Here is a 14,553-nt window from a genome sequence, read left to right as displayed (position 1 = left end):
CGCGGCGCTGCGCGGCCATGGAGGCGCCGCCGCGGGGGGCCCAGCGGGGCTGGTACCTGTCCGCCCGGCGGCAGCGGGACTGCAGCCAGGGGGAGGATGGCGACGGCGAAAGCGAGGAGGACGAGGAGACCGTCCCGCTGCTGCCGCCTGCGTCGGGCAGAGTGCGTGTGAGGGAGGGGGGCGGCGGGCGGGCACCTCGCGGGCACCTCGCGCTGAGCGCGCTTTCCCCGCAGGGCTCCTCGCAGCGCGGCTCCTCCTTCGGCCTCTCTGTGTTCAACCTCATGAACGCGATCATGGGCAGCGGCATCCTCGGCTTGTCCTACGCCATGGCCGGCACGGGAGTCCTGGGCTTCAGGTGAGGTCCGGCGGGCGAGGAGCGGCCGTGGAGTAGCGGGGGGAGCAGCGGGGTTGTGCTCACGGACCGGCGGGGTGCGGGCGCGGCGTGCGGGGCTCGGCTCACCTCGCTCGGCGCTGCCTCTGTGCTGTTCTCTTGTCTCGCTCCCGTGTGCGCACTGTGGAAGGAACGTGTGGCTCCTGAATGGAAGGCACGAAATAAGGAAATGCTGTCTTGTGATAAATGTTTTTTTTGTTTGTTTGTTTTTTTTTTTTTGCAAACGGAGCGTTTTTAAAGATAGAAAGCACGTTGTTGTGCGGGAGTTGCTCACGTGAATGCGTTGTGCTTCCAGCGCCCTGCTGCTGACGGTCGCCGGCCTCGCGGCTTACTCCGTGTTCCTGCTCCTCAGCATGTGCACGCAGACCGGTAAGTGAGGAGAGCTGTCCCACAGCCATCCCTCGTCTGGTCATAGAATGGCCTGGGTTGAGAAGGACCTCAGAGATCATCTAGATTCATCGAACAGTTCCCAATTGCCATTAAAAAGCCCCACAGATTCAAAACGTCTTATATGAAAAGTAAACACCGAACTGATTTACTGCCAATACTGCCTATCTGGCTTCTCATTTCCCTCAGAATGCACCTGGCATATTCCCAAGAAGATAGGTCGCCTATTTCCTCACCCAAATAATTTTGGTGTGAGCTAGACCGTGCTTTTTTGGTGTGTGGTTGTCTATATGCAGTCTCAGTGTTGCTCTCAGTAAGCAGCCAACTGCCTTTATTCTAACTGTAATACGTTTATCCACTGTTTGAAGTGAATACTGGTCAGATTTTGTTATAATACAGGCTTCACAGATGTGTGTTTTCACAACATTTCTGATACTGGGTGAGAAATGCAGTCCTTACTTAGAAATTGCACTGCTTTGAGAATGTCCAAACAGGAGATCCTAACATTTGAGTTCTAGTCTGCTGCTAATATTTTAATTCTTGCTTGTTTTATTTGTTACTGAATGCCTGGCTGCTTCCTTGAGTTCCAGCACACAAAGGCCTTGTCTCAGTGGGAAGCCTCCATCTCTTCCAGGAACCTGGTTATTGTTTCCATCTCATCTCTTTTCCCCTCTTTTCAAAGGTGATGGGGGAAAGCTGCATTCCATTCCTTACAGGCTGTGCTTTCTGTAGCTAGCTTTGGGCTCTTTCTGATCTTTGCTTCTTGACTCTCCTTAGATCTGCTGCTCCTGTCTTCACCTACTGAGTGATCTGCCTCATGCGCTCCTTAAAAATCTTCTTCAGAGGTAGGGCTACATCTGTGTGTAATATTGGCTGCTCAATGACTTGTGACTCACTGCCATTCTTTTTTCTTTCTGAAGCTTTGCTTCTTAGAGAGGAATCAGAACCTGGGATAAATAGCTAGAAAGATACATAGTAAAAGAAAAAAAGATTGAGGTAAGGGGTGAATCTTGGTGATGTTTGCTCACTTCTTAAGTTCTGTATTATACAGGCACTGGATGGTGTTGTGTTGTTATCTGGTAAAATAATAGGAAGATATCCTTGCAGAGAACTGCTGGGGGTGAAAGAGGGAGGGAGGAAACTGAATATGGAGACCTAATACACACATCAGCATAGTTTAACTCCTCACTTATTTATTGTCAAAGGCAACACATCACCTCCTGGATGCATTTTGGAAATGCAAACAGCCAAAAGCAAGGAGTAGCCCTAAATGATGGGGTGAAGGTACTCCCCTAGTCTGAAATGAGCACTGTGTGGTCAGTAAGTAGTTAGCACCTAGTGCTGATGGGCATCCCAGCTCTGGAGCTATGCTCAGGTGTCTCTGCTGCATTTTTGGTTGCTGTTTTAAGGGGTGATGGTGGTGATCTTTATCGGCTGTAGGTCCTGTGAACTACTGAAGTAAGTTGACATTAAATAGCATCCCAGGCTTTTCCTCAGAATATCCACTTCAAAAAGGGAGATGTGTGACCAGTTGTGCCTTTCCAAAGTGAAATTTGTGTGAATAGTTCTTATGTTAAAGTAGATTGAACGTTAAGCATGCGTTCATCTGTGAACGGTGTTACAGTATTAATCTGTGGCGAGGAACGGGAAAGTAATGTTAGTAGTTTTATACTGAAAAAGGTGAGCTAGGAAAGTGTGAAGGGGAAAGGGTAAAGAAAAGCCTTATGGGACTGTTGGAAAACTGTTCGCTCAGGTATTTAAATCATAAAAGTAATCCTAGGAAAGAGCCAACATATAAAACCCCTTCTGAAAAGGAAGCTTTAATATTAATTCTGTTTCAAACGGAGCAGCATTTAAGTTGTAGTTTGAAAACAAAGAAGTGCCTTGAGTTTGTAAGTGATGTTGGTGTGCGGTGGCTTTGTCCAGGTCAAATGATTTGTGAGGCCAAATGACTTAGAAAACAAACAGTGCTGTGTGTTGGGGTTGGGTTGGACAGGGTTTCCTCCTGGTGTTAATTCAGTGCTACAAAAGCTGTTTCAGGGCTTAGGGTGGCAAAATGCTGTAAGTGGAGGAATGAGGAATTTAAGGGGGATGTTCCTGGAGCTTCATGGCTTTTTGCTTTTTTCCATTTGGAGCTGCTCACGAGGATTGCCTGTGCTTTTCTCACCAGTTTGACTTTGGGGTGAAATGATTTCCATTAGTAATGCACAAGAAACGAACCCAGGCAGGCAGAATGCATTTCTGGCAGTAGTGCTGGATATTTTGTTCCATATATTTTTTTTGAAAGTACCAAAGTAATGTGATTAAATATTAACGCTCCCTCAGTGTTCGCAGGACTAAACTCATTAAATAACCAGAATGGCTACAAAAACTCTTTCAAGGCTTTGTGTTGCCGGTTTGGAGTTCTGTGGAAGACGTTTTTTCTTGGTAATTCCCTGTTTGTGTGTGTTGGGTATTTGTTCCCATGTGGTACGAGCAGCTCTCAGACATACTAAACACTGGCCTTCGAAAATGCTATTTATCTGCTGCTAACTGCTTTGTAAATGTAGATCGAAGAAAAATAGAGGGTAAAATCTAGTAACAGACAATGAAATGTATTGAATATTTAATATGGCAGCCCTGGTACGGAGCTGCCTCCTCCCCCAGGCCTCGCTGAGAAAGGAAAAAGCAGCAGGAAGAGCAGCTGTAGTCCACCAAGTGGAACCAAGGAAGGGGAGGCGAGAGTTGCATCAAGAGAGCTGTGTGCTTTGGAGGTTAATTTTACCCTCAGAGGCATTTACAGCTCTGGGCTGTTCTCTGGAGTTTTCATCCTTTTGGTATCGCTAGAGCTTCTAATGGCAGAATGGAGAGCAACTGTGGAAGACTTTAATATGATTTCCTCCTTTCTGAGAAGGGATTGTTCTGAGTTGTTTTGAGTATTAGAGGTGAGCTTCGGCTGCTCAGGAAACCGCAGGCTGTTGTGGTGTGATGAGTTGGGAAGGTGCGAGTAAGGGCAGGCTGCTTGCTTTGCTTTTGCCTCTGCTTTGGCTTGGTTTTGTTTGTTGCCGTCTGCTTTTTGTACCAGATTGCAGCCCAAGAAGGTGTTTACCTTCAGCAGTGTTGGAAGCTGTGTTTTTGAAAGCTGCCACAATAGTGATTGATTGGTGTTTATGTTTGGGGAAAGATGAAGGCACGTTTCTCTTATTGTCTTCACTTAAAAACAAGCATACACTTAAGAAATAAAATCTAGAAATAGCTTGCCTCTAATTCTTGAGACTAATAGCAAAATTCTTCATCAGTAGTGTTGCATGCAAAACTCTTTGGGAAAAGGCAGCCAGTTCCCAGTGTAGTACTTTTATTTTTTATACGGCTATTTTTAATGTTACATTGAATTCCTGGTGAGTCTGAATGGTTGGGCAGATATTTAGGAGCAAGAATACAAGTATATCCTAATGCTATTTTATAAGTGGGCTGTATTATAAAATAGTCTCTTAATTGGGTCCTGAGCTGCGCTCATTTTAAAAGGAGAAAAAAAAAAAAAAAGGAAAAGGCAAAGCTGGAGCTCTTGGGTGATTTTTGCAGTTAGGAATATTTTAGCTTTTTTATTTCTTTCTTATCGACAGCTGTCACTTCCTACGAGGACCTCGGCCTGTTTGCATTTGGATCAGCTGGAAAGGCAAGTGTTTGTCGGTGCCTGTGTGTTTCTTGTTCTCCTGCTTCTGATACACAGCTGTTAACTGCATAGTAAGGATATATGGATGCAATCTGTGTGATTGGTGAAGTTCTGATATTGTTAAAAATAAATAAAAAAAATAACACAGTTCCCAAAAGCCAACTTTCTCCTCCCTTTCAGCCAGTGTTGTGCTAGCTGTGTAACAGGCACTTCTTGCATACAAGTTTTTGTGCTCCTTTCCTGCCAGCGTGTCCCTCCTACTGTATTTCCCAGTGTCTGCTCGCTGGCTTTGCACTCAGGTCAGCTGAGCCATCCGTTCCAGGTTGGTTTCAGTCCCATTGCACCGTTGCTGTGAGCTGTTAAGAGACACCTGGGTGATTTACTGCTGCTCTTGGAGGTTCTCGTAGAGCTCGGCGGTGTTTGCCTTTCATGCAGTTTCTACAACATATATAAACAGGGATGTATCATGAATGCTAATTTTTTGATGTAAGCATACTGGGCACGTAAGTTGTGCTGTTTTAGTAATGGGAATTGTATCTGTTTTTCTTGATGGACAGTGTTGACCAGTAACACGAAATACTAACGGTAAGTACTGTGCATATAATACTGTGACTCTGTGCTCTGTTTCATTTAAGTGATTCTAAAAGCAGGTTTGACCACATCACTGCAATTTCAATAGCTTTCTGAAAACCAACTCCTTCAGTGAGTTCTGCTTAGCGGACTGGAGTCTCACTTCTGTTTTCATATGAGAATCAAAACTGAGCTATTAGGTATAAGCTGCCATTAGCATTAATGAGCAGATAATGAGTGCAGTGTGTGAGATCAATATCTATTGAGCAGAGTGAAGATGTGATCGCCCCCAGCAGATGATTTCATACCATTCTAATATTAAGATATATCATCCTATTTTCCTGAGAGGGGCTGTGGGTACGTTAACCACAAGCCATTAGGTGCAGCAGCCATAGAAACACAGGGCGTAAGGGGATATTAAGATGTGACCAATTTTAATTTTTATTTTTTTTTTCCCCTCTTCTCTGTAGCACAGGGAAGCAATTCATGGCAAATATCTGATTTGTTATTTAGTGGATATTCCATGTTATCCAGTGAAGGAGGTATCACAGCTTTACTGTGGTGATTTGTATTATCCTCCCCAAATGTAACTGTTCTGTAGTTTACTATTTTAAGTCACTTCCTCTGCTAAAAATCATGGCTTTTCAGTGTGTATGGATTGAGGTACATCCCAGCCACAGACCCAGGTTGGGAAGCTGTTTGGATTAAGCAGAAAGCCGGAGGTCACCAAGCCTTCCTAGAGGAACCCATGTTTTTCTGCAGCGCTGACCTTTGCCTGTGGAAGTATCTGTGCTGTTCGTACACCTTGATCAAACAATGGAGTGCAGGACGCTGGCTGAGAGCTTGCCAGGGATAAACAAGGTTTGCCATTGCTGTGGCTGCCACTAATTGTTTTATCTCAGGCTCTTTTCTCCATTTGCAGTCTAATAACTGTGAACCCTACATTTGATCTCTGCTTCCTGAATGCATTGCTTTTAACTGATGCTATTGATTTTTAGACTATCCTCATTTCTCACGGTCATTTTGAATTCCAGTGTTCTCCCTGAGCTTCTCTCCGCTTGGTCAGGCACAGATTGCAGTTTTTGCTTCTTTTGGTTTCTTTGTATGTTAAGATGTGCTCATTCTTCCCTCATCCAAGCCATCCACTACTGATAGAGCATTGTAGGACGATGCTTGAACTCCGGGCTGATAGTGAACTGCTGGTAACTGCTCCTGGGGTAAAGCAGCTCTTCACCCATACAGTGATCTCATGCTGAGAACACTGGTGTGATTTGTGAGGCTAGGGATCAGCAGATGGAAGCTTGCTGACTCTCCCTCTCCAAAGGCACGGCGCGTTTCTTTCCATCGGTGACAAATGGCAATGCGCTGACATTCAGCTCATTACAGGTCTGCTGTGCTTTTCTAACTGATCGACTGGGAAAAACGGCAACTCTGCTTCCAGAACTTATTTGAAAATACAAATTTGGTTTTCTTCCACAATTGTGGTTTGATTTTATTTTTTTTCAACGTATTTTCCAGGCCGAGTTCTGGTAGTAGAAAGGCGCTGCTATGTAATGATGCGTGGCACGAATGACCGTGCTGTGTAGGTGAGGGCACTGTTTTAGATCTGAGCTGAAGCTAAAACAGTGGGAAAGCTTCACACACGGCTGCTCGGGTTTTGTCAATTGGAAGTTAGCAACTGTTTAGATTCAGTCGACTATTTGTTTGCCCTATGATTATCTCTATATTCTCTATTAGTCCAATGTGAGTAATAGCAATCACAAAAAGAAATGTCTGTCTAGTTTATAGGCATAAAAAAACTTGTGACTATTAATATTCATAGTTACATAGAGTGAGGAATAGTTTGCGTAGATCATCTCTGCTGTCTGAGTGCCTTTTCAGAGGCAAAGGATGATTTCCCTTTCTACCTACCTGACATCGATTGGGAAGCACTTACTTTCTCTATGATCTGCAAAACAAAGCTTTGCCCTTTAACTACTCTTGTTTTGTCATCTCAGAATGAAAATGCTTTTTTTGCTTTTTTTTTTTTTTTTTTTTTTTTTTTTCTTCAGGGATTGCTTTGCTTTTATATTCATTTGAGGTTCGTTTCCATGTGTTGAACTTTTGGTGAAGCAGAAGATGCCTTTCCTTTCAGTACTGGTTGCTGCTTTTGCATCTGGTCTGTTTAAGATTATGCGTATTTGTTTTTATGACCGTTACAGGCATACGACTCCAGTTATCCTTACCCTTTCTAAAGAAATCAATTTTTTTTTTATAGGTCCTTGTTGCAACTACAATAATTATCCAGAATATAGGAGGTAAGAAACTTCATACGCTCGATTTTAACTGAGTGGGGTCTAATCTCTACAGTCCACAAAACTCCAGAAATGCCGAAGGCAGTAATGAAATGAAAGCGTTCTTAAGGTTGTGATTAAAAAGATGTAAGATCTGTGTGATCACACAGAGCTGAAGTGCTGTGGCCATGGGGTAGGTGGGTGCTTCCTGGGGGGCAGATCGTATGCCTGCTCTGCATCCCATGGTGTGGAGGACATCCATCAGTTGGCACTGCTGGCTGGAAGGGGGCTGCAGAACTGTCATCTCCCCCCTGCTCTTCTGGACATTTGTATCTTGGAAGCTGTATTTTTTTTTTTTCCACATTGTGTGTTCTCGTGGTTTTTGTTTTTCCTTTGGAACTTGCTGACCCATTTTAGTGATACGTGTAACAATGGAAAGCTCAGCTGTGACATTCCAAATGTGCTATATTGTGATAGGTTTTTCTTTGTTGGTTACCTTGGACTCAAATATTTTCAGTATCTTTCTTTTTCCTTATGTGTAACAATAAAATAACACGAGCTGTCTTTGCATTAAAATAATCACCTAAGCACTTCTGCTCTATTCAGGTACGTTTACATACTGGAGTTACAGAGTAGTAGAGTCCTTAGAAGTAAATAATCCAAAAGCCAACAGTGTTTAACAGAACTATTTTTATTTTCTTTGGCTGATTCCTTTGAATGTTTTGGATTCTTTCATTTAGATGAGGAAACAGTGTGAAGGTTCCCTCCTTCCCATTCTCTCCTACGCCCTCAAGACACACATGATTACCTGCAGTGCCAGGAGGAAACAGCATTCCAGTTTTGTTCTTCTTCCCTTTAGTTATCATCTGTCAAGTCCAGACAATTCAGTGATCTCTTGTTACTACGTTGTGGCCTGGTGCTAGACCAACTAACTGCTTGTAGGATAACATCAGAATCTTTTGTTACGCTGGAAGCTCCTGTAATAAAAACTGCTTGACTTCAGCAGCTATTGAAACCCCTTGCATTAGCTTTAGACAGGAGCGAACATTTTAATTGCAAAATTAAGGATTATTTATTCACATGGGTTGTAGAGAATGTTCTGTAGCAGTGAACAAATGTTTTAATTTCCTTTCCCGTTCGAGTGGACCTCTTAATAAAGAGTACTGGGTGAGGGGGGGTATGCAGTGCAGGTTCTGGAGATCTGGGATAACGCACAGGGCTCTGTGGTCAAAGGAAATAAGGCTCTCATTTCTTCCTCCTAGCAGTTCATAACTTTCTCTGTGTCATTTTTAATAAAATTCACTTTGGTAACTCTAGAGGCCTGCGCTGGATACGAGCAGTGCTTGTTCTGTCCTTTGCAGTGGGCCTCTCTGCCAGCAAGTGGGGCCTGCTTTGCCAAGCACTGCTTTTCTGTTCAGCTGGTCGAGGGGGAGGATTCTGCAGGTAGGAAATTCTCTTGGATGTATTCGAGCGCCCTCATTTTGATGGCAGTGTTCAGAACTCTCTCGATGCTTCTGTTTCCAGTGCCAGTATTTTTCTTGTTAGAGTGGCAGCGTTTTGTGGATCCTCAGCTCTTGTTTGCAAAGATTCCAAGGAGCTCAGTTTCAATACTGAAAGAAAGCAAGCTGGCTTTTGTTTTCTGAGCTAGTTGAGGTAGGTAAAACGAAGCCGTGCCCCAGACTTTGAGGAAGCACGCTTGTGGAACTGTGGGTTTTCACACACAGCTTTGGCACCTTCCTCCACACAGAATACGTGTTGTGCTGTCACTGTGCTATCAGTGTGAGGAGCTGCCTCACATCCTGTGTAGCATTTGCACTTCTGTACTGTTTCTCTCTTCAAAAAATGTCTTCTGTGCTTTGGGACAGCCCGGGTTAGGGATGAAGGGCTTTCTGCATCTCTCACTGAGCCTGGCTGCTTGAAGAAAGAAAGGCAAATCTCTTGTCTTTCTGGCTCCGATGTATTTTAAATGGGAGTGATGAAACTGTGTTTGCCCTGAAGTGGAGCCGTGCTGCAATGAAGGCTAAAGCTTCGGTTCTGCCCTTTTACCTCTGTGCAATGAGGTGTTCCCCTCCTTTTGTTTTATGGCTGTTTGAAGGAAGCACTGTGTCTGGTGGGCAGAATTCCAGCCTCTGTCAACAGCTTTAACTCCAGAATAAGGCTAAAAATAAACATTGTTTTCTGCTACCTCCTCCATCATCAGACCTGGGTACATTGCATCATGTGGGATCTGATTTCAAAGGTGATTGGGGAGCTCTAGATAATGAATAATGATTTGCGATTAAAATAAGCGACTGCGCTGGGCTTACTGTCACTCACTGCATTTTTAAAGTCGGTTTGATCACGTCTAAAAGTAATTGAAGCTCGGAAGTGATTTACATTCATTTGTGGGAGAGAAAGCTTTTAGCAAGCATTTAAATACAGCTAGGCTTTCTCATTTGTCATCTTTGCTCGTTTAGAAAGAGAGCCTGAATTGCAGATTTGCATTTGACATCCTAATTGCCCAAGCTGAACGACTGCGGAGCTGATTTTTCTCCTAGTGGATGCCCCGAGGCGAAAGGCACGGGTTGGTTCTGTAGAGCCGCGGGAAAACTGTCGTTGTCGAAATGCAGAGGCGTTCGTAAAGGTCCCTTCCAACACAAACCATCTCCAGGTCTGTAAGTGGAGCAGTTTCCCAAACGCACATCTCTTGCCGTGCGGAGGATTGTAGAACTAGAGAATATCCCAGGCTGGAAGGGCTTCGCTTATCCGGAGCGGCTCAGCTCCCGGGCGCCGCGCGGGGCTGCGGGCCGCCTGGGGGACAGCGGCGGCGGCTGAGGGCTGCTCCGACAGCGCCACCTGCTGGCCGCCCCGCGCTGCTGCCCCGGGGCCGCTTTTTCCCGCCTTTCCCCCCTTCTTTTTCCCCCCCTTTCCCCTGTGTGAGGAATACGCGTGCTCCCTTTCATTACACGTCTCACAACAAAGCGAAACAAGGAGCTTGTTTTACAAAGAGAATACAGCATTCTTTTTCCTTCCACTCAGGGTTCCTCAATTCTGAAGTTCAATTATAAATGTATTTCACAAAATTTGTCTATGAGGTAGTAAACGTTTTGAGAAAAACAAGAGAGAAGATGGAAACCCTTATTTTTCTAACCAGAGTCCAGTACTCTACGGAGTTTGAAAATAAATAAACAGTGCAAATCGTGGAAGAAAGAAGCACGCCTTGTCACACGCTGAGAACTGCACTGCTGGTACCTTAAGAAACCACTGAGCTGCCGTTAAGGATGGAAAGCCTCGTTCTGTTTTCAAGCAAACTCAAATGTTTGTTTTCACAGCGCAGTTTGCTTTTGACCTGACAGCCTGATTACCTTCATTGTTTCTCAGTGAGGATTTCCAGTGCCCTAATTAAGGGCAGGTTTGTGTGCTCCTGTGCTGGTTTCACAATGGATGACCGTGCTGTTTTCCCATTGCAGTTAGTGGTTGTTGGGAAGGTTTACGCTGCAGGGGATGCTCACCTTGCTTCAGAAACAAAACAGCAGAACTCCTCACCTGCAGCTGTGCTTTGGAACATGAATAGGAAAGCACTGCAGTTCTATTAGCGTAAGTGCAATTAAACTAATGACATCTTAGTAAAAGAAATCTGCTGCCTGTGTGTCCCCAGTGAAATAAGAGGGAAATAAGATGCAGCTCGCTTTGGCTTAAGTGTGCTGTGAAATAGGATTTATTCTGTTATTTCTGTCTTTCAGCCTCGGATCTTTTCAGTATTTTGGGAAAAACAGGGATCTTATTAATGGAACACTTCAGAGGATTAAGAGTTGCAAGCATCTTCATTAATCTCAATCATCTCATGGCACTTGGGAGGAATCTCTCTGTCTCACCTAGATGAGAACAGGAATTGCTCTGCTTGTCCCTGGTTCCCAAACCAGTGTAGCTCTTTTTCAGTAGAAGCTGCAGGGCCGATGCTTTTGTGTGGATAACAGCCATTTTCACAGCCTGCCTCTCCTGCTCAGGGAGATTGCAGCCTGGTTCCATTTTTGCTCAGCCCTTAATGGTGTGAGATGTCTTTATAGTGAGATGTCTATATAGATCTAATGTGATCAGCCACAGGTAGGTTAGGAAGACTGATCAGGAGATTTAGAATCCTTCCCTTGAGTGAAATTACATGGAGGACTCTATCACCAGCCATTTTCTAAGGAAGGAATGAATCTTATGTTTGTGCATAAGTTTAATGTATATATATTCTCTTGCATTGTTACTGTGGACTTCAGCAGCTCATCGTTTTTTGATAGGACAGTAAGGAAACATCACAGATACATTTCTGGTCACTAAAACACCAGTCACGTGTGGGCTGCCTCTAAAGAGGGGTTTGGGAACTAACTTAAAAACAACCTCTCACTAGCAATTAATGTTTCGTTCAGGTAGGGGCCCATGTGCTGAGTGTGAAGCAGTATTATAGCACACTGAGGGTATTTTGAATAATAATTTTGAATAATATCTTCATGGTACATAGTTATACAGCTCAGCAGGTTGTAATGTTCTGCTGGGGGTGAGCGGGTGTTTCACCCTAAGCAAAGAGAGATAATGTAATGATGTATTAATGAAAGTGTAATACAAGTATGCTTTTCTGTATGACAAACTTTTTTTCATCAAAGTCAATGCCAAATTTCAGAATGTGACAAAGTCATATATGTATTATTTTAAGAATGTAATTTATTGCTGCTTCCAAGGTGGTGCTAAGTCTATTGAATGACAAAGTAGTAATTCTGATTCCTGCTGAATGCTGTTTTAGTATCGGAATATCGATTTTCCTGAATACAGAACTTCAGACTCAGTTTCCATCCAATAGCTCCTGGTGCATATTGAAAGTTATTGTAAGGTAGCATTGATGCTGCAATAGTAGCTAAAAATGAAGAAGTGACCAAATTGAGGTTGCTCCAGTGATGGGTATCAGCACCTGCGTGCTGCCAAAGCCTCAGGTTACAGCACTGAACGCCCTTTGTTTTGCAGGAGGCCTGCCTCACCCAATGCTCAGACAGATGGCTCATTCTGCAAAGAGGTGATAGAAGGAAAACAGGCTGCTGGCTTTGAATTCTGGGGATGAAATGAGGTGCAGGAGCAGTAAGTTCTGCTCTTGTACCACGTGTGTGAAAGGGGGACAAGCTGAAGGGAATGTTATTGCTGATAGGTTTGAATGCTTGAATCCTAAGGACTAATGTAGACCTACCAGGCTTTTTATATGATAAAAGGTGCCTTAAAAGTTAATCTTTAAAACATTACTCTTATTTTGCAAGTGACAGGATGCAAGTATTGCCAGAGTGGAATAAACCAGAGCCCGAGGTATGCTTCGTGTTGTGCTCACTTGTGGCACAGTGTAGCCATGTGACTCTGGCATCTCTTCCTTTTGCTTTATATCCCACTACCAAGGGTGGCTGACATTCAGATTTTCCAGTACTATTTGGCATTGCTCTTCATTGTTGGCATCAGGAAAGTTAAGTAAAACGTCACGTTTGGATCAAAAGATGAGCAACTCTTCCTCAGCCACACCACGTGCCCTTTATTTCTAGCTAAGGTAACTTCAGCTTTGAGAAACAGTCTTCTGCACTCAGTTTGTAGTGGAGCGTGTCATTTGTAATGTCTCATCTGTTCAGAGTCACTTATGCAGAATTTGTAGAATGTGATACAGCAGTTTCTATCTTTTACTTCTGTCGTGCTGGGTAAAACTTGAAGGAGCTGCAGCTTGTGAGAAGCATGAGCTGCACTGCAGCTACATTTGTAAACTACAAAAAAGTTTACTAAAAGCAAGCAGGATTTGTTCTGTTAAACTGTATTATGTGAGGGTGTCCTGCTCAGGTTTATTTAAGAGATTCATGTTGTATCTGAGCAGCAGGATGTAAATAAAATTGTTATTTATTTTCTCCATCTTATAGAACAAACAGGAGGAGATAAACTGGCAAAAAAAAAAAAAAAAAAAAAAAAAAAGTCCTGCCCCATGAGGTTGTTTCTCATATGCACAAGGAAAGGAAGAGAGATGGAGACAAATGTTCAGCATGTGCAAGACTCGTGGTGCATGATTGGTTCCCAACTCCAGAGTGGAATCCAGTGAAATTGGACTCCTCTTTAAAAAACAAAGAGTGAGTGCACAACAAAGGATAAGTGATCAAATGATTAGCCAGAGGCTAATAGGAATGTGAGGGAAGAGTGACAGATTGCATGGTAGGAGGAAATCTGATCTGGAAGTTGAAGCTTTCTGCAGCTGAGCTGCAAAAGAACTAATTTTGAAACCTTTCTGAAGTGCATAAATATATCAAGATTCCAAATTGCTTGTGTACAAAGCATTGTGCAATGCAAGAAAGGAGGCTAATGGGTAAATAAATTTAATTATACTTTAGAGGAAGTTTTCTTTTTTCACCTCCTGATTTTTTTGACCATCTCTCTTTGCTTAGGGTGAAACACCCGCTCACCCCCAGCTTAGTGTTAATTTTCTTACAAATTCTGGTGATTTAGAAATGCACACGCTGTAAAGATCTTTGTGATCTTTGCAGACAGGAGAGTAATGGCAATGGATAACACACCTGGCCTGATGTAAACAACAGCTACACGTCAACAGGGAAATACAGTCAAATCCTAAAAAAATCAGAGCTCTTAATGACGAAGAAGCGAATATTCCCTCATTTAGTGATCCACCAACTGTTTTTAATTTAACCTTGCGGTAGGTAGATGTCACTTTGCATTAATGCAATTTGCTTTCTTTATGGAGACCACATTCCCCTTCTTCAGATTTAACACTGGCTGCTGCAGTACAGCAGTGTCAGAGTCCACATTTTTCACATCCACTCTTAACTCGGCGTATGGATGGAAGTTTGCTGTCATACATTTTTCAAACAAATATTATTTCTGGAGGACATCAGAAAAGGAAGCACGGTGTTCTGAACTACAAAACACAGGTCAGTAAGATTTGAATGCAACAGATGAATTTTCATCAAGCTTTGGACACGACTGAAGGCGTTTGCAGGCACGGTGGTGACATCACTTGGACAGATGGCAGTCAGCTCCCAGCAGGCTGTGATGTTTGCTGGAGCTCTTTGTAATGCCTGATGTTACGAGTAATTCTCTCTTGGTTTCTGGGTTGTACAAACGTTTGCTGTTTGTGTGAAAGCAAAAAGTGACAGCAGCAATATGTGAAGGTATCAGGGTAATAGAAATTGTGAGGAAAAAATGTAAGAACTCCTCTGTATTGGCACCTTTTTTTCTGATTACTTATGCCTTTGATCATTTCGCCGAGCAAAGCAGAAAAATGGCACCGT

General features: G+C 43.5%; 1 protein-coding gene across 2 annotated transcripts in view; it reads left to right on the top strand.

Moving 5' to 3' along the window:
• Positions 1-17: 17 nt before the first annotated feature.
• SLC38A6 (solute carrier family 38 member 6) overlaps positions 18-14,553 on the top strand; it is a 38,204-nt gene continuing 23,668 nt past the window's right edge. Inside the window, exons 1-5 of one of the 2 annotated variants that reach the window (XM_042892633.1) lie at positions 18-161; positions 234-355; positions 687-760; positions 4,381-4,433; positions 7,258-7,297. In XM_042892633.1, the coding sequence (XP_042748567.1) occupies positions 18-161; positions 234-355; positions 687-760; positions 4,381-4,433; positions 7,258-7,297 (433 nt within the window). Of the gene's footprint in view, positions 162-233; positions 356-686; positions 761-4,380; positions 4,434-7,257; positions 7,298-14,553 lie in introns of those variants that run through there. The other variant, XM_042892711.1, reaches the window with a different exon arrangement.

Source organism: Lagopus leucura, unplaced genomic scaffold (genome assembly GCF_019238085.1).
Source record: "Lagopus leucura isolate 7727_CA_CO unplaced genomic scaffold, USGS_WTPT01 Super-Scaffold_1, whole genome shotgun sequence".
NCBI lineage: Eukaryota > Metazoa > Chordata > Aves > Galliformes > Phasianidae > Lagopus > Lagopus leucura.
This window is presented reverse-complemented; position numbering and strand designations above follow the sequence as displayed.